This window comes from Pomacea canaliculata, linkage group LG9, assembly GCF_003073045.1.
Source record: "Pomacea canaliculata isolate SZHN2017 linkage group LG9, ASM307304v1, whole genome shotgun sequence".
Lineage (NCBI taxonomy): Eukaryota > Metazoa > Mollusca > Gastropoda > Architaenioglossa > Ampullariidae > Pomacea > Pomacea canaliculata.
This window is the reverse complement of record NC_037598.1, coordinates 1,844,036-1,862,461: the sequence shown is the minus strand read 5'-3', so window position 1 is coordinate 1,862,461 and position 18,426 is coordinate 1,844,036. Positions and strand designations below refer to the sequence as shown.

The window sequence follows — 18,426 nt, the reverse complement described above, 5'->3', positions numbered from 1 at the left end:
CTCACGTATATGATCTTGATACATGTTTCTCGCCTTTCCACAACCACCGGATAGGTCGCGGAATATCAAGTAGTAAAATATCTCGAGTAAAATGTCGAGAGTTAAAAGACACGTATCCTGCGTACAATGTGGTGTGAACTGAGCCAGCCTCTCTGTAGGAAACTATACAGTCGTAACTTTTTACCTTTGCACAGACGATGTGGTGCTTTTGGTTTCTTGATATCTGTTGAGTGGGAAAACTCCCTTTGCTTACACAAAAAATAGACACTTTGTTTTGTGTGACAGGTCAAAGATGACATATGACACGTCTGATGACAGTCCAATTCTTGACCTCCAGAATCTACAGAACCGTTGCACGCTGATTGGGAGACTTCCTGACTAGTCACACTCAGTCAAGCTGATGTCAATAATAAGTCATCAGATCCACCTGCTCTTTCATTCGGAATTGGTCCATTCCTTTTTACCATGCACACCAAACCACTGTTTTCACTTATTAACTAACAGTCATGCAGTTTCCTACCCGTCATTTTGTGATGACCTACACTTGTGCCTCCCGCCATGCCGAAAATAACATGAGTTTACAACACGAGTAAAGGTGCTGTGTCACAGATGTGAAGTCTTGCATGATTATTATTGAAATCGGTCGTTCCAGCTAGACAACTCCTCTCCTCGTCTGATGATCGTCTTTTTACTTTTCCTGTCAACATATGGCCACAGGATGTTTAGCTATTGTACAGTCAAACAATGCAACTCTTTCCCTTTCCATATCCGCCACCTACCCGCTATTGAATTCTTTACACGTGCACTGAAAACACACCTCTTCCGTAAACATGACTCCTTACACCAGTCCGCACTCGTATTTTATATCACTTATTTCCCTTTACACAAATTCAGGAGGTCGCGGGCTGATGGCTCTCAAATTCCTTTGCGCGTCATGACGTGATGCAAAGTCATAAAAGGCGTCACATGGTCACATGACTTCCATATATCTAAAACCGCATAATTCGAACTCAATGGAAAACTTCTGTCTTAACAGACACATGAATATCAATCAACCGAGACGAAAGCTCTAAAAACCCTTATCTAGTGAAGAAGTATGTAAGTATGCCACGCTCTTATGTATTATCTACGAATGGTGCTTTCAAAGATTTTAAGGACTGTTACATGAAAAAACTCTCCGATATGCCCCAAAGCCGCCATTGTACTGGCATTGACTGAATGTTCCGAACAATCGCCTCAAACCATTGTTTTCATGTGGCCTTCATAATAATGTGAGAAATATAGCGAAAATCTCAGCCAAAGGCACACGCACTGCGGTGAACAATATCATGAAATAGTCACACAGATGTAGAACGAGTAACAATGCGAAGATTCAATGCATTCCGTCAGTAAAGGGTGATCACTGCACGTTTAACGGTAACGACTCCAGAGTTTATGCTATGTTGGACAGTACTAACATGTACTAAAACCAGTGATGGTCAGGATATTTTATATCGCTGCTGTATAAATGCTTTCTTAACAGTTCTTTAGCCACGTAGAAATTAAAAAAATAATCACAGTTGATACTTTTCAGGACTGAAGATATGTGGCATTGACTGTACTTGCTGAATGGAAGTCACCAAGTAAAATTGTTGCCCGAACAGGGGCAGGAAAGGGGAAAGGAGATGTTATTGTTGTAACTAAATCTGGAGGCAAGGGCAGCTGTACTGTTGGTTTCCGTGGCTACTTTCTACAAATAGGTATGTTTTTTTAATTTCAAACACTATGTGTTGTGGGAAGAGGGTAGTGCATATACACATACGCATAATGTCTTGAATAAGAGAAAGGTCAAGAGAGCATATTGATTGTTAGAGTGTGATGCTGTGGGGATCTCATTGCTGTTGCTAGTTAAAAAGCTCACATTAAAAATGTATTTTGTAGACTATTTGTAGACAATTAATAGTATTATAGGCAATATTTTGTTGTATATGGCATCTTAGGAATTGTTTGTAGACAGCGCATAAAACTTACTATTTTAGGTCCATTGCAAGAATCAGCTGTGTGGATTGATGAATCACAGACTGTGAGAGCCAATCTAGACCATGGACGAATAGCCACTGCTGCTCCACTGAAAGAGGAGGAAGATCCTCTTGGAATTTCAGATGAGGGAGACAAGTCAGTTTTTATGGATTCTAAAAAGTCTCAAAAACTGTTGAAAGAATGAAATCCATCGAAAGATTGAGAGACGCCCCTACGTAGGGATATATACTTCTTCTTCCTATACTGTGGGCAGAAGCTTCGCGGGCCGGACGGCACCGCGTCGCGGGCCGTAGGTTGGGTATCCCTGTTATAAGAAATATTTAAGACACCTTTCTGAAAGGTGCAACAAAATCACAGATCCTGGAGCCCAGCAGAACATACAGATAGGAGGCGGAAATTACAAGCCTGCATTTTAGTGACTGACACTAAACGACACTATGATTCCGAACTTTTGACCCAGCTGTTGTCGCTTCCTCACATAGGCAAAATCCAGGCTTTAAGCAACAGGTTGTTAGGGGAGAAAAACATTTAACAAACACATGTTGCATATACAGTCAGCCATAAATATTGGTGTTTTCTCTGCATGGGTTTGCATCTATGCAATATTGTCACACAGTGTTTGGTGTTCTACACATACCTATTTACTGTCACTTACAATGTTTTTACACACACCTATTTAATGTTCTGCTGCTGAAATTACAATTAACAATCTTTTTCTGTGGGTAATGGCTGTCTAAATTTCTCAGCATTACATGGTATCTGATTAGGACAATTAGCATAAAGTTGAAGGAAAAGTTAATTCCCTCGTATTTCATAAGAAAACAAATAGTGTGGAAGATACGAAGCTATGCTTAAAGCTAAATCAGTCACTCAAACTGTCAAACCTCTAGCTTCCAATTGGACAAGAGATTCACCTGCAAGTACAATTTTTTTTTTATAAGCTTTGCAGCCTCTCAGTCTTTTCTCTTTAAAATTTGTAAAATGCTTACATGAACAATAACTTTTAATCTATCGCTGATTTTTATTCCTCTGTAATAATTACACGGCATTAGACTTTGTGCATTAATTCTACTTTTGTCTTGAAACTACGTCTACAGTAGCCTTGTGAACACAACAGTATGTGCTTTTTCTAGTTTTATTTTTAGGAGCCTCCAGCAAAGGCTGCTTGGGGTCCCGAGGGTCCAGGAGGTAAATCTCCCTGTGCACCCATAGCAACTTATCTGAGTAGTCATTCAATTATGACTGAGCATAAAAGAACTTACGTTCTATGTCTATGAAGACTTTTTTCCATCAAGAAACTTCTTGATGAGTTCATGAATTTGAAAATTCAATTGTTTTAAGTCATCATCTGATAGTTTAGCTGTAATGGCTTGAAAATAATGATATATAGGTTCACTCCTGTACATCTTGTTATGCGTTGCTCTGCCTCTTTTTGGCACAGGATATGCTAAAAAAAAAAAAAAGATGCAAAAAGACGATAATTTACGTCATCCATAGGTTACCTCCCTTGACTGAGAACTTCCGGACCCTACACATAAAAACTAAAAAGGAAGTGCGCACTGCTACTTCTATGCTGCTATATTCTACTTGTTTTATAACCATTTAAATAACCCATAACAAATTATCTGAGTAGTCATTCATCTACCCAACCAACCCACAGACCATGTAACAACCCCAGACAACCATAATCTTTGCCAATGATTATACACAATTGGAACTTACGTTCCATGTCTATGCATCCTTTTTTCCATCAAGAAACTTCTTGATGAGTTCATGAATTTCGAAGTTAAGTTGGGTTAAATCAGTGATGCCCAACCTTTTTCGGCCTGCGGGCCATATCCATTTCGGACACGCGTGTCACGGGCCACTTCACCGCAAAAATACTTAAAAGAAAAAATATAGAACATATACCATTTTTATTAGAAACAAGTTGTACTTACCATTAATTATGTAGTAATTAGTGGGATATTTGAAGTTGTTTTTCCGTCATGGCCGCTAACTCTTCTGTAATTTCAAAATCGGTTGGTACCGCGAATAAATACCAAGAGTTGAGCGGTGTCAGACGAGTCGGTGGACTCCTCTCTGTAAGAACCCCATTGCATTATACCTTGCTAGAAAGCCCAGAGTCTGTATTTTCAATCTCTTTAACGACTGATTCAAATATTAAATAATGAAAAAGATCACTAATCCCCTGTGGAATGAGGCGTCCCTCGTTCTCAAACACTGGTTTCCGCCCAAGACGAAAATCAAGAATGAAATCCATCGAAAGATTGAGAGACGCCCCTACGTAGGGATATATACTTCTTCTTCCCCTTTTTTTCGTTTTTTTTAAATATTTTTATTACTAACATGCCGATTTCCTATACTGTGGGCAGAAGCTTCGTGGGCCGGACGGCACCGCGTCGCGGGCCGGATATGGCCCGCGGGCCGTAGGTTGGGCATCCCTGCACTAGAGTAGACACTTGCCATATATATAAGCTTAGACAATAAGAGGTAGTGTAGTAAGTTTTATTTTTATAGAAAATGAGATGAGCATCGCTGTTTTGAAGATGCTTGAGAATATATGGATGGTCGAGTCAGGAAGGCCAGCAAGAAGAGAGTTAAAGTAGGCGATGCAAAGAGATGACAAGGGAGATAACAAGTTTAGTGATAGGATCTGTTGGAAGATGCTGGATCTGGCTAATGATGATGATGATAATAGCAAGACTTAGTATTATGGGATACAAACTGATGCATAGACAGGATGTTTTCGAATATGACACCCAGTTTCTTATCAGATTCAGAAGCATAAATTGTAATATTGTTCAGTTGGAGAGAGAGAAGGAGCAAGGGATGGGAGCAAGGTTTGGGCTTGCCAGTTAGAATGGGTTCAGTCTTGTCATCAATAATCTGTTGTTTGTCATCCAATTTTTGATGTCAAGTGGATATTCAAGTCAACAGCCTCCTCTGTATGTTGTCAGAATATGTTTGCATCTTTTTTTTGCGTCTGTGGTGGCCTGCATGCACATTCACAACAAAGAATGCTACTTTATCCTAGTCAGTGTAAATAATGCCTTATTGTTTTAAGAGAATGTGACAGGATTTTAGACCTGGTACACTCTTAAAAGTTTAGATGTTGAATTTCACATTTAGATTGTCTTATTTCAGCATCAGGAAACATGTCTCTAGAAAATTTTTCACCTGGCTGGTATCTGTTAGAAAACCATCAAAATGCAAGGTAATATTTAATGTTTGGGACAGTGTACCACTAATTTTCAAAGTCTTTTCAATCATGAACAGGGATATTTTTTTCCTCTTTTTTAAAAATCTTGCTTGCAGATACTCTGTGTTGTCAGAAGACAGAATTTAATCTCATCATAGCTACAAGAAAATATTCAACGTTAATTTTTGTTAACTAAATGGATTTATTGCCTTACAGTTTTGAGGATTTTGAAAGACGGCTTGACATATATGAAGAGGAAAGCTTCACAACGTTCTGAGGGTCCATCACAGTTGTACGATCTAACCTCACAGCCATTTTGGATTGTCTTGATAGTCTCTGTCACCTGCACTCTACAGTGCCTTTCAGACGAAGAACAAAAGTAAATCAAAACACAGACAACAATTAAAATTTTAAAAATAATATAATTTGAAATCCATAAAAAAACCACAAAACAATTCCTAATTTCCCAACCCCACAGTTTGAACACATGCTTCTTCCAATGTCTCACAAATATTCAGTCCTCTTGCCGATAGTACTGTTCCTCACAAAGTCTCAGCTTGAACAGCACAATGTTTTCACTTCATAACATACACAAATATATCCATGTGAAAAGTAACACAAAGTTTCCACCTCTTGAAGGTATATCCAACTCAGCTCTGGTCAGGAACATCAGGCGGATACAAAGAATAGGAACAAACAGAAGAGAAAAACACAAAACACAAAAGAAATCCAAAAGAAAATCCAAAAGAAAAACCTGGAGAGAAAAACAAAACCAATCTTTAGCCAAATGTAAGTTCAACTCTTAACTATTTTAAACCATATTCATAAACTATACACTAATATATCACACTCATCAGAAATTTCCCCATTCTTCAACATTAACCACAGGCTCACAAAAAAATCATCAAAGATATACACTCACCTCAACAGGTTCTATGTTATACAAAGACACAAACCCATCTGGTAACTCCCAAGTCTGGTCAGGACTTGTACAATACAATACAAATCTGTTCAGGATTTGTACCCAGAAGTACACCTTAAACCTTTGTAAAACATTTATAAAAAACCTACTATTAAACTTTAAAACTCTGCTATATGAAAGAGAAGCAGAGTAGAAAATAAGACTAACATAATAAAACTGTCACAAAGATCTTGTCATACCTGCGACATAATGTTGTTGATTCTGCACCGCGGCCAGATGACCCATTGGGCGTGCTTGACGTGCTTGACGTGCTTGTTGTGCTTGAAGTGCTTGACGTGCAGGACGTGCTTGACGTGCAGGACGTCCTGGACGGCGAGGACGTCCTGGACGCCTGACTGCGGCTACACGACGGTGGACCTCCACCCTCCTCTCACCTTCTCGCTGCTGGGCCGTGGGGCGTCTTTTTGCCTTTGGATGCAAATAATAAAAAAAGGACTTTATTAACTCATTCCATTCAACAAGCTGTTGATGACGTCATTTTCGTTTCGTCTCAGCTCTGCCCTTATATACCTCTGGGAAGGGGTAAACTGCGATGCTCCGATACGGTCGGGGCCATGTTGTTGAGCTTGAAAGGGAGAGTGCTTCCTCCTCAAGGCGATTTCGCACTATGGGGGAGGGGGGCCAGGGATTTGCTGGGGAGGGGAAGGCTTTTGGAACCCTGTATGGGGCACCAAGAGGGGAATTTTCTCTAATGTTCTCTTTATAGTTATACAAAGGATTTTATACTTATAGAATTCATTCTGTAGCTATACAATGCATTATATACGTAAAAAAGAACGCTAAAATGTCCTAGCGTTTGTGGGAGCGCGAATGACTGTGACAGTTTGACAGTTATAGAATGCATTCTAGTGATTCTATAGCTAGTGGGAGAAAAACTCGATAAAAACTAAAGTATTTCATTTATATTACACTGAATTTGCTATCCAATTCATTTTATATATACAATTCCTTTCTGTAACTACAGAATGCATTTTAGCCTTTTTTTTTTTGTTTTTTTTTTTTTTTTTAACCGAGTTTTTACCTCTCTAGCCATATAATGCATTCTATAAGTATAGAATTCAATGTATAACTATAGAATGGAATCTATAAGTACAGAATGAAATGTATATCTATAGAATGCATTCTATAATTATAGAATTGAATGGCATAAATATAAAATGTATTGTATAGCTATAAAGAGAAAATAGAGAAAATGCCCCTCTCGGTGCCCCAAAACCCTGAGCTGTTCATGCACTACAGTGGTGATGTAGCGGGAGTGCTAGTCAGCGTGTACCACTGACAATTACTTTTTCCCTCTACCCCGCACCCCCTGCCACCCCATCACTGGTCGCACGAGCTGCGCAGCCGAGGCAGACCATGCAGCGGATGACGTTGCACCCAAATATTTTAGTGTATATACTACTACTACTAATCATCTTCGTGCATCAGGTTTGCACATAAGGCCTCGACCAGAGTCCGCCACCGATGTCGATCGGCTGAAACCCGCTCTAGGTGACCATGTCCAGCCATTTCCTTTCATCTCCCTTTCCGCTGTTCTTCTCCAAGTTTCCTTTGGGCGCCTCGTTTTCTTCGGCCGTCTGGAGTCCATCGTAGGGCGACTGTGGAGAGGTCTGCTGTCTGCTGGCGGAGCACATGTCCAATCCATCGCCAACGCCTTCGTTGAACCTGCGTGGTGATGGACTCGGTTTCAGTTCTTCGTTGGTGATGGTGTTTGGCCAAAAGATGTTAAGTAGGCGCCTGAGGCATCTGTTTTGGAAGACGTCAAGCTTGTTACTGATGGTTTTGGTCATCTTCCATGATTCTGATCCGTAAAGGAGGGTGCTGATGACAGTTGACTGGAAGATTCTCAGCTCGATCTTCTTACTGATGTTTGTTGCCTTCCATGTGCTCCTGAGTGAGGCGAAGGCGTGGCTGGCTTTTTATATTATTATTTTATATTATTATTTTATATTATATATATATTACACATATTTTAGTGTATATAGCAGGCAAAATTCAGTGATTACACCAGTTTACTGAAAGGCGACTGATCCTGCTTGGAAAAGCAGTAAAACTTTGCTTCTCAGTACGAGAGTAGCACCATTTTACCTCAAGGTGTCTTGGTCCACATGGAAAGCGGCTCAAGTAACTCAAACCCCTCTCTTAGTAAACCTTTAGTCCTGTCCACCCTGAGTACGAGAGTAGTACCAGAGAGGATATCTAGCCTCTCTGGTAGTACCGATTTGTCGCAAGGTGCTTTGGTCCCTCTGGAAAGCGGCTCACGTCACTCAACCCCCTCTTTCCCCACCCTAGGGAATTAGGTGCTACATTTTAGTAGGCTAGGTAGGTAGGTTAGAATAGAAACAGTGGTTGTATGTTTAAAAAATGTAAATAAATCCATGTCTTTGAATTTACTTACTTGTGTGAACCGTACGTATGTCCATGCTGGATGAATGAAGTAAATGGAAATCACTAGAGCGAAAGAGATTTGTGTGGTCCGTAGTTGTGACACAGCAGAGAGCACACACGAAGATCCGTAGAGTTGAACGACGCACCGAAGAAAACACACCTTTTTCTGGGAACAAGCAGGGTTTTCTGTGGATTTCAAGGTCGGCTAAGTGTGGGTGTGTAGTAGATGGGGAAAAGAGGAACATAACGCGAGGTATAGATTAGACAACGCACCCGAGGAACGAGAGCCTGGAACACGAAAGAGGAAGGGACTGATTGGCGCGAGGGACCGCAGTTTTAGCCCGAGCGAGGAAAGCGCATCGGTCTGGCTACAGTGACACGTACTACTGGACGCCCGAACACGTTGATTTTGGAAAGGAAAGTGCTTCCACCTAACGGTGATTTTGCACTGTGGGGAATGGGGATGTGGGGTGGGGAGGTGGGCGAAGGGTGAGGGGAAGGTTGCTGTTTTGTGGCGCCACAGGTGTTGTCTTCTCTTGCTTGTGCTCTCTTTAAGAGTACCCCTATCTGTCCACCCCTCTATAAGTATATACAGGGGCCCCGAGAGCCAGCACGGCTCCAGGGTAGACGATCTCTCCGGGCCCCTTGTAATTGTAATCTTAAATTATTTTTCCAGTATATAATGCTATGGTTACAATTCACTTGTCAATATCTACATTTCATCCAGTAACGTAATATAGACTGCAAACATCAAGACAAGTGTACTAGGATCTACATCACTCTTTGAGCGTAGAGTTGTTTACACATGAGTGGTTAGTAAATGAAGAAAAATGACGGTAAAGGATCACAGTTATAATATTCCTCTCAGTGTTAGGGATGTTACCTCAACCTCTCTTTGAAAGAAAGAAAAAGAAGCAGGGGAAAAAATCCACTGATCAAGGCCGGGTCCCCTTCACAACCACGGGTCCGGGTACAACAGACCCACCTGTCTACCCCCCTCTCGTCAGGCCTGATCGAGTATACATGTATATGTGCACACAGATATATATTATTGTTTTAAGTTCTGCAAAATTCAACCAACAAATGAAAACAAAACAAAACAAAACAAAGAAACCTCCAAAAACTATTTTGAATTAAGTAAGAAAATAGTGACTCAGTTGAAATGCCATGGGCATGAAAGCTTTTTGATTAAGATATCTACCCATCTCGAGAGTTCTCCCAGTGTGTGTGTAAGCGAGCGTTCTCCCAGTGTGTGTGTACGAGCGCGAGTAAAAATGATGGAGGAGATCGAGCGAAAGCGCAAACAAACCATATGGAACAAACCTCGTCGTCTGCTTGCCCTTACCGGAAGTGTCGTACATTGTTGTAGCAACGGCCTGTCAGCATTCATCGATATCTTTGAGCTTTTTATGAATTACAAGTTAGACTATATCTCTATCTTGAGAGAAATACATAAGCCATATAAAATGATAAAATTATTATTTAAAAGCGTGGCAATCTTCATTTAATGCCTATTTAGTTATTTTGTAGCTAACTATATTAATCAGCGAAATGAGGCGAAATGATAAATCTTGAGTAAAGCGACATCCGTCATGGGAGAGGGACAGTTTGTGGCGCTCTGGGATAACATGCAATCTTCATGATCTTCTATACCTTTAAGGACTTCTTGGCCAGATGTAGTGATTAGGTAAGTGAAGAACATTGACCTTTTGTTGGATCGATGTGCCGTCTGAGAGCTAAGTGTCATCTTTTTTGATTTATTGATAGCGTCGAATTTCTTCCGCGCTGACCGAGCGTGCCAGTGAATATCAAAACTGTGCTCTCTTCAGTAAAAAAAAAGAAAAAAAGAATTTGGGTTTCGACCCAAGTTTCGTTATTAAATCGGAAGACAGCATAGGACAGCATGCACACAGTTAACATCAGCGAGAGTGCCGTGTTCATCCCTTGGATAGCTGTTTTACAGTAAAATCCGATCATTATATAATACTTAACAAGTAACTATAGTACCGTTTGAAATATATATATATTAACGATCGAAAGTAACCGTTGCCATCATATAATCATAAAGATGATAAAACTTAACAAAAAATTTCCTAAATCGGTATTTTTTAATTGAACTATATGTCATGCTGCTGTTTGAAAATCATGCTCATATGCTTGTGACAAGTCAAAATCTAGTGACGGATTTAAAGTGAAAAAAAAGCAAATGAGTTCTAATGTTAAACCTTGTTAATCAAGTACACTACTCAGGCATGGGGATATGTTGAAAATACCAGTAGCTGGCAGAATCATAATGTGCAAATTAAGAGTGGGGAAGAGAGAGAGAAAACATGACAGGTATTATTGGTTTCATTTAACAGAGATATGTCATTTTAAGGAAATAGAAGGTAATAATAGGTGTTGCATTACAGGTAATTATAATTAACTATGACTGAGGAAGACCAGATTGACCAGGCACCAACACTAACATCTGGTGGACCAGGAGGTAGTGGGGTCTTTAGTTCTGAGTCAGACACTAAATCAAAGATTAAGATGGATGATGGCTGCTCAGAAAAGTCCTTCATTCAGAAGACTGAAGCAGACAAAGAAGACGCCCCTCCCACTGAGGAAGAAGGCAGACAGGATGGTATAAAGACACCAGAGGCTCCTAAAAGCTCTCAGCCACACAGCACTGTCAGCAGTCCTCGGGTTAAGAGCAGTGCTAGTGGAGAGATTGTCTTTGAGGCCAAGAAAAAAAAATCAAAATTGCTGGATACTTCTACACCAGATACCCACACTGTCACTTTCAGTGTCAATATTGCTATGGCCATCCCCACAGGTATGTATACCATGTCCTTTACAAATATTCTGAAATTATCTCTTTTTATCATGAATATAGCAGACAGGAAATTAGGTTTGATTTATACTTGACCAACATGCATTCTTATATTTTTTACTGGAAATATTCTTCATGTCATTTTTAATACTATATATTTTTTTTCACTGATAATTTTACATTAGCTGCCATGAAAATAATTTTTCCTGAGACTTGGAGCAGTTGACTCCTTAATTTATTGTTTCAGGAACCCTCTTCTTCTCGTGCAATGCATATGTTTATGGATCATCCACAAAGAGTTTAATACTATGTTATTGAAAAGTATTTTTGTAAAAATAGAAGTGCTACTAATAATTATGGAATTAGCTTAAAACTGACTTTGATGGGGTTTTCAGCCTCTTGTTTGTGTATGTACATTTATACAGCCAAACCAACTGAATGACAAATGATTGACCAAAAGAAAGAAATAAGCAGACAGACCAAATTGTTTAATCTATATGGACAATATATCGATCAAATGCGCTAGTAGCTTTCTCTTGCAATTACTAGAACATTATGTCAAATAAACCTTGCACAAATAAATAATGTTGTATGTCAGAGAAACTACTTTTGATAAGGCACAAACAAATAAAGTTATATGTTGAAGAAACTGTATCTGATAAGGCACAGACAAGCTCCTCTTCAGGCATTTTATACCATATTTATTTTTGAAGGCTAAATACACCTCCCAGAACTCTCCTCCTAAATTGTTAAATTAAATGGATGCTGTGCCAAAATATCATTCATCATGTTATTGATTTTCTTGCCAAACATTGGCTAGGACCATGCATACAGCTAGAGTTTAACCCAGGCCAGTCCTGGGACATTACCAATTCCATTTTTGTGGAGCTTGATCATGTTTCACAGATGTCTTTAGAGTTAATGATGAAATCTCATGCATTCCCAAGCATTGCCATGGATCAGTGTGGTAAGCCATCTCTCTGCAGACAATAGCGCATTAGAAATAGTGTTTTTCACATTTATAGATGCTGAATCACTTGTCTTGCATGTACATAAGCATGCATCAGTGCTTGTTCTCCTGTCTTCACCTTTTGCTGTGCCATATTGATATTGTTTCCATTAATTTAAAGTTCTGAATCTCTGTCAGTGATTGAAGACACCATACAATCTGATTTAAGCGACACCAAGTACCAAGGTATTTTTCAACTCAGTGGGTTTTTTTCAGTGGACAATTTCTATTGCTTCTTGCACGCCACACTGTAGACAGTGATTAACATAGTCTGCAGGGAAGTCCAGCATTTTACAGAATGCACAGCTTTTTCTTTGCCTATCTTTTTTGTCCACATTCTTCTATTCTCTTCAGTCTTTTGCTATATCTCAGCAACTCATGGCTCCTCTTGTTTGGTCCATAATTGACAGACTCTTGTGAACTACTCTGTTAATCAACACTCACAAATAGCTGTTGAAATATTCATGCCTTCTTGAACTGTTCAGGTTTTGTTTTTGCTTTACTCAATTACAGCTCTGCGTGTGGGAATTTCAAACCAGCATTAAGCTGTCTCTCTTCATTTGGCCTGCCTATGGACATCCAGCACAACTAATCACAGCACAGGGGGACTTAAATTTTTCCATTTCTCAGGGTGTAATTGCTCTGTCAGAAGCGGAAAATGCCACACAGCTTTGAAATGTTTTGTAAACCTAAGTGCTTTTGTGCGTGCAGCAGATAATCCAGACTGTTCGCACACTTCTTTCTTTGAGTTTAGCAATGCTTTCTTTTCTAGTCTTTGTGTTTGATTTATAGAAGTTTGGAAGCATTAAGTTTTCTTTTTGGGGGATTTTATTTTCCACGCCAGCTTAGATTTCAAACTAAATAAATGTAATATTTTAGAGACACCATAAAGTAGCCTGTTTTCCACTGTAAACGTGTATGCTCACAAATCATGACAGAGTTGTTTGATAAATAGTATTAAATTGGTAACGTATCAGCTAGGTAAAAACAGCAATTTAAAATTTTGTATAAAGACAAAGAAACACTTGCTATAGTAGTCTATGTATTTGGCAACTTGATTGGGATTGGAAAATCCCAAGAAACAAGTCAATGAAACAACCCAGCTTAATCTGCAATACAGAATTCATTGTGAACCATATTAAGTGAAATAACTTCATCACCTGTGGTACAATTGGGGCATAAAAACAAACAGTATAAACTACTAAAAGACCAAACAAGAATGCTTCAGAAGCATCTTAAGATATCAAATAAAAGCTAGAGTGATACAGTCACAAAAGAAAATTCAAAAGTCTGGTACTCAGCGATGGAGAGACTATTTTGACCATTGCATCTTTCCCTTCCTTGTCCATGCTGAAGTGGAGAAAGGGGAAAAATAAGACAAAACTTAATAATGTGTAGCTACTTATTGCATGGTCTGTGGTAACACTAAAAAAGAAATAAATGTATAAAAATTCTACCCAGTTTTGTGGAGGGTCAAAGTTATATTGAATTGTTTGTTTTCACCTGTTGGTCAGAGGAGGACGGATGTATTTTACTCCCAGGTATGACACATGCATGTCATTACATTTTGTATGTTTCAATTGCATGCTACTGCATGCCATATTAATATTCTGTGGAGCATGGTTTGTTGTTTGTTGATATAGTATCAATAATTTTTAGGCTACTTTTTGAGGGTTAAAATTATTGTAAGTAAAGGTTGTTGTTAAAAAGAGAAGGCCAGCTAAGTTTCACAGAGAAAAAGTGTTGGCTAAAGTGTTGACAATTTTGAAATAAATGCAAACTGATTGTGGCTTGGAAAAAACTAATCTGTTGATATTATAGTCATTATAAAACAGCAAAATTGATGTTAATAAAAGAGCAGTTTTATCACAATAACTGCCAACGCTGCTAGTAAAATTACTAAAAAATAAACTACTTAATTTTGGAAATTAAAAGTAAACTTCAGTTTTTATCAATCTGGTTTCATGGCCAAGTTTTCAAACCAGATGATGTCCAGCAATGTCATCATCATCATCATCACCACCACCACCACCACCACCACTCTTGCTACACCACTACTGTTGCCGCCACTGTCATGATGATGATGATGTCAATATCAATGTTAGCAGCAGGTGCAACAGTAAAGTTGAAATGAGTTCAGATTTTTCTTATGCCTGACTAATTGGATTGACTTGATTGTTTCAAGTTACAAGAATTATTTACTGGTATTTATGAATGTGAACAGATTTTAAACAATAGATTGAGAAACTTGCACAGCAAAGGCAGTATGTGGATAGCTCTTAACTGCAGAGATTTTTAGTTGCCCTGACATGTGACAGTTCAGCTTGATGTGTGTTAGTGCATGTTAAAAGTAGTACCTTTGTGATGTTCTTTTGTGTAGCAGGCTTAATGCTTTGATTTGTTAAGAATCTGGAAAATTTCTTCTTATTAATCGAAGAATTAGATTTTTCTTAGGATTTCCATTATCAGAAGGGCTGTATGGCCTGTGTCTGTGTGTGTGTGTGTGAGAGAGATACACTAGTGCATGTGTGGATGGGGAAAGTCGTGGGTGTATGTCTTTGTCTTTCAAGCATATTTAAATGAAATTTGACCAGCTTCTCTTTTGGCAACAATTAAATTCTAAAAATGCTGTTTTGGGGGACATGCTCAAAATATTGACAATCATGCACTAACCTTACATGTCAGTCTAAGTAGACAGATTTGGTTTGCTTGTTTTCTTTAATTTTTCATGAAAAAGTGAAAAAGATGTTATTTTCCTAAAATGAAGCTTGACTATTGCTTACAAAATAGTATTTTGAATAAACTGGTTTCATTTTCTTTTCTATTCAGTGCTATAGTTTGTTCCCAGGAAACAGCAATCAACAAGATACATAAGCTGTCCTTACTAAAAGTTGCCAGCTTAAAATAGCTGTCTCAATATATCTTAATTCTAGCGGAAGACGAAGAGTCCCCAGACTTGAAAGACATGAAGAAGAATAAGAAGCAAGTGTTTGAAGCTCCAAGGCCACAAAACTATTACCACATTGAGTACTATCTGATTCCGGAGGACAGTGAGCTGATGAAGACAGACATTGTCACCTATGGCGTTGCTGCCAAGCTGTACATGGAACGGCATGATGCTCGTGTCATCAAGACGTGGCAAGATGGGGAACTGACTTGGATTGCTTGGGCTCACAGGTAGGGAAGAGAGATAACCGTTACTTGATGATGTCAAGTAGCTGTTGAATTAATTTTTTATTTTGTGCTTCTTACAGTGAAGGATTTTATCTCTTTGTTTAATCAGCTTGGTCAGGTTTTTTTACCTTTCTTAGGCAGACATAAACTTTTCCTATTTCAGATCATCATAAAAGTACACATTTTTGAAAATCTAAAAGGAGTAAGGTATGTCCAACAGGATTTTGAAAAAGTTTTCAACACTCAGGGTTATGCAGATTATTACCATCTGTTAGTCTGTTCAAATGCATTAGTCACAGTTCAAGTAGAAATCGATGAACAATACTAATTGTGATAAAAACCATCTGTAATATTGAATTTAAGAGATAGCAGTCTCTGCAGTTTCTTGCTTCGCCATTTAAACTGCTGGTCATATCCATTTTCAGAAAGGAAAGGAGGGTTGTGATACGAAATTTCTAAACTTCCCGATTGATTTTGTTTGGATATGCTTTATGTTAGTAATATTTGTGTGTAAAAATAAAAGTCTGTAATGCATGTATGTTCTGCTTGTCTAAGGTGCAGTCACAGAGTTTAGGCCATACATGCGCAAAAGAGTTAGAAAGAGTTAACCAGACTACTAGAGCAAATTGTATGATTGACTGAAAGGCAATATATGTCTCTGCGGTTTATTTATGTAGGTAAAGTTACAAGACTTCCATAATATCATAAAAGCTCAGATTTTGTCTTAAGACATTTTGCATAACCACAGCATTTATATATTGTCTCCTGTTTGATCTATTATTCTTATTAACTTTGGTGTTTGTCTAGTCACACAATGACCATTACAAAGGAGCTTCTTCTGAAGATGTTTGATCACACTCTAGAACTGAGAGTGTGGGATACTAAGGACAAATGTTCTTCAAGAGCACGGTTTGACCGCCCCAAAGCTTTTCGTCTTCCGCAACCAAAACCTGGTTAGTACAGGACTGAAGGCAAGAAAGCAAGGAAGACAGCCTTCCTGTGCCCTAGTTTTTAGTATCTAAGAAAGTTTAATTAGTTCTGAAATTTCGTTACATTAGAATGTGACTCAAAACATCAGCAAATTAGATCTCACAAAAATAGAAGCCTGTAGTAAATGTAATGTACAGTTTAATGTTACTAACCTAGAAGTTCCACATTAAAGAAATTCCAGCTGTGACAGATGTGTATATAAAATGAGCTATTCTTTTGTTTCTGTTGAAAATCGTGACAATGACTTGTTGTGACCAACCAGTTTTGTTTTTTATTTGGCTTCATGAAAAATGAAATCTATGGATATAAAATGATTATATGTAAGCACCCTCCTTGTCTAGGATATAGTAGTCACAAATTTATTACTAGATGCAGCTTAGAGGTTCATGTCCAAGTTGCATACCTTGAACTACGATGGATTAGTTCCATTTGTCATTATCTCATCACTGACACAACCAAAATACTAATCTGTGCTTTTGTGTTCTCAAGAAATGTTTAGTTAGTTTATTTTTGGTTACTCCTCGAGGAGCATAGGATCACAACATTTCAGGGTTTGGCTAATGCAATTGTCTGTTAGGCAGCATTCCCAATCAACTTCTTGGTACTTAAAAGAATTCAGAAAAGTATTGCATATCTCATCTGTAGATTGTCCAGATCTGAACATATAACATCTGTCAGTTGCTCTCTTCACTGGCTGACTGTTACTGACTGTGTAGCTTATAAACTATCCATGCAGACCTACTCTGCTGTTTCTGGCATTGGCTTCAGCACCTGTCTGAACTCTGTAGTGTATGCTCATGGTTGGACTAACTCTACAGTTTATATGCCTGTCTGACTCTGTAGCATATTCCAGCATGTCTGCTTCATTCTTCTCAGTCCAATTAACTACGAGCAATATTGTAGACAGGGATTTTTTTCCTACTAAACCCTGTCAACTTGGAACTAATTACCCATCTGTCTTTATCACTCAGTCTCTTCGACTTCCTTTAAATCCAGACTTAAGACTATTTTAAATCAGCATTTTTACCATACCATGTCTGCGCTGTGTGCTTCTGTAATGTATGTGTGTTTACTCTGTGTATGTTGTGTGTGCCTACATGCAAGTGAAATAGAGGAGAGAAGTTTTTATTGAGACTGATTGATATGATTAAGTTTGTATTGTTGGTTTCTCCTATATGTAAAGTGCTACATAAATATTTATTATACTCTTTGTGCTGGAAACGTGTTGCTGTTTCAGAAAGTGTAACAAAACAATATTTGTCAGTTTAATCCACCTATTCTGCAGGAGAAAACCCTGAGAATGTTGGTGGTGTGAGAGCTATGGTGATGAAACAAATGAATGGTTTTCTCAAGATGCAGCCAAGAAAAGCAGAAAATATACGTCTTTTGCCACAGAGGTGCATGTTCCCAAGGAGTGAGCTTACCAAGAGAGGATCTTGTAAGTTGTGATTTGTCGTTTTTGTATGTCTAGCAATTTGTCTTCAGCTAGTTGATCTGTTTAGATATCTAGCTATATGTCTTCAGCTAGTTGATTACAATGTAGATTTAACTGAGAAGTGATTGTAGTTTACAAATGTAAAAGCTAAAGTTCACGTGCATTCTTAACTGGCACGCTATAAAGGGACATTCCCCAAAGATGAATGATCGAGATGGCATTAATCTTACTTGTGCAGGTATTGAAGTTACTAAATAAGATCAGCACGGTAACGTTTAACATTGTGCCCAGGGGCATTCACCTTCCCCTCACCCCAACTGGTTAACAGGCTTGGTTAATCAAAGGCTACATAATAACTATAGTCCATAACATCAGCTAGTGTGCTATGGGTGATGTTTTGCTGCTTGAAGTA

General features: G+C 38.6%; 1 protein-coding gene and 1 long non-coding RNA gene across 9 annotated transcripts in view; both read left to right on the top strand.

Moving 5' to 3' along the window:
• Positions 1 to 852: 852 nt before the first annotated feature.
• Positions 853 to 7,382, top strand: LOC112572407. Of its 3 annotated transcripts, none has more exons than XR_003100987.1 (4): positions 853 to 1,098; positions 1,574 to 1,739; positions 2,019 to 2,154; positions 6,503 to 7,382. It is a non-coding gene; the product is annotated as an uncharacterized LOC112572407 (long non-coding RNA). The 3 variants fall into 3 exon arrangements; XR_003100986.1 differs by having other exon boundaries at positions 5,438 to 7,382; XR_003100985.1 differs by lacking the exon at positions 6,503 to 7,382 and having other exon boundaries at positions 2,019 to 2,566.
• A 2,572-nt stretch (positions 7,383 to 9,954) lies between these two features.
• The window catches only part of LOC112571726, a 34,628-nt gene continuing 26,156 nt past the window's right edge, over positions 9,955 to 18,426 (top strand). For 2 of the 6 annotated variants that reach the window (XM_025250968.1, XM_025250964.1), the window contains exons 1-6: positions 9,955 to 10,278; positions 11,003 to 11,409; positions 12,554 to 12,601; positions 15,349 to 15,592; positions 16,397 to 16,542; positions 17,865 to 18,017. In XM_025250968.1, the coding sequence (XP_025106753.1) occupies positions 11,019 to 11,409; positions 12,554 to 12,601; positions 15,349 to 15,592; positions 16,397 to 16,542; positions 17,865 to 18,017 (982 nt within the window). In that variant the 5' untranslated portion in view covers positions 9,955 to 10,278; positions 11,003 to 11,018. Of the gene's footprint in view, positions 10,279 to 11,002; positions 11,410 to 12,353; positions 12,374 to 12,553; positions 12,602 to 13,929; positions 13,957 to 14,498; positions 14,527 to 15,348; positions 15,593 to 16,396; positions 16,543 to 17,864; positions 18,018 to 18,426 lie in introns of those variants that run through there. The other 4 variants (XM_025250966.1, XM_025250967.1, XM_025250970.1 and 1 more) reach the window with 4 other exon arrangements.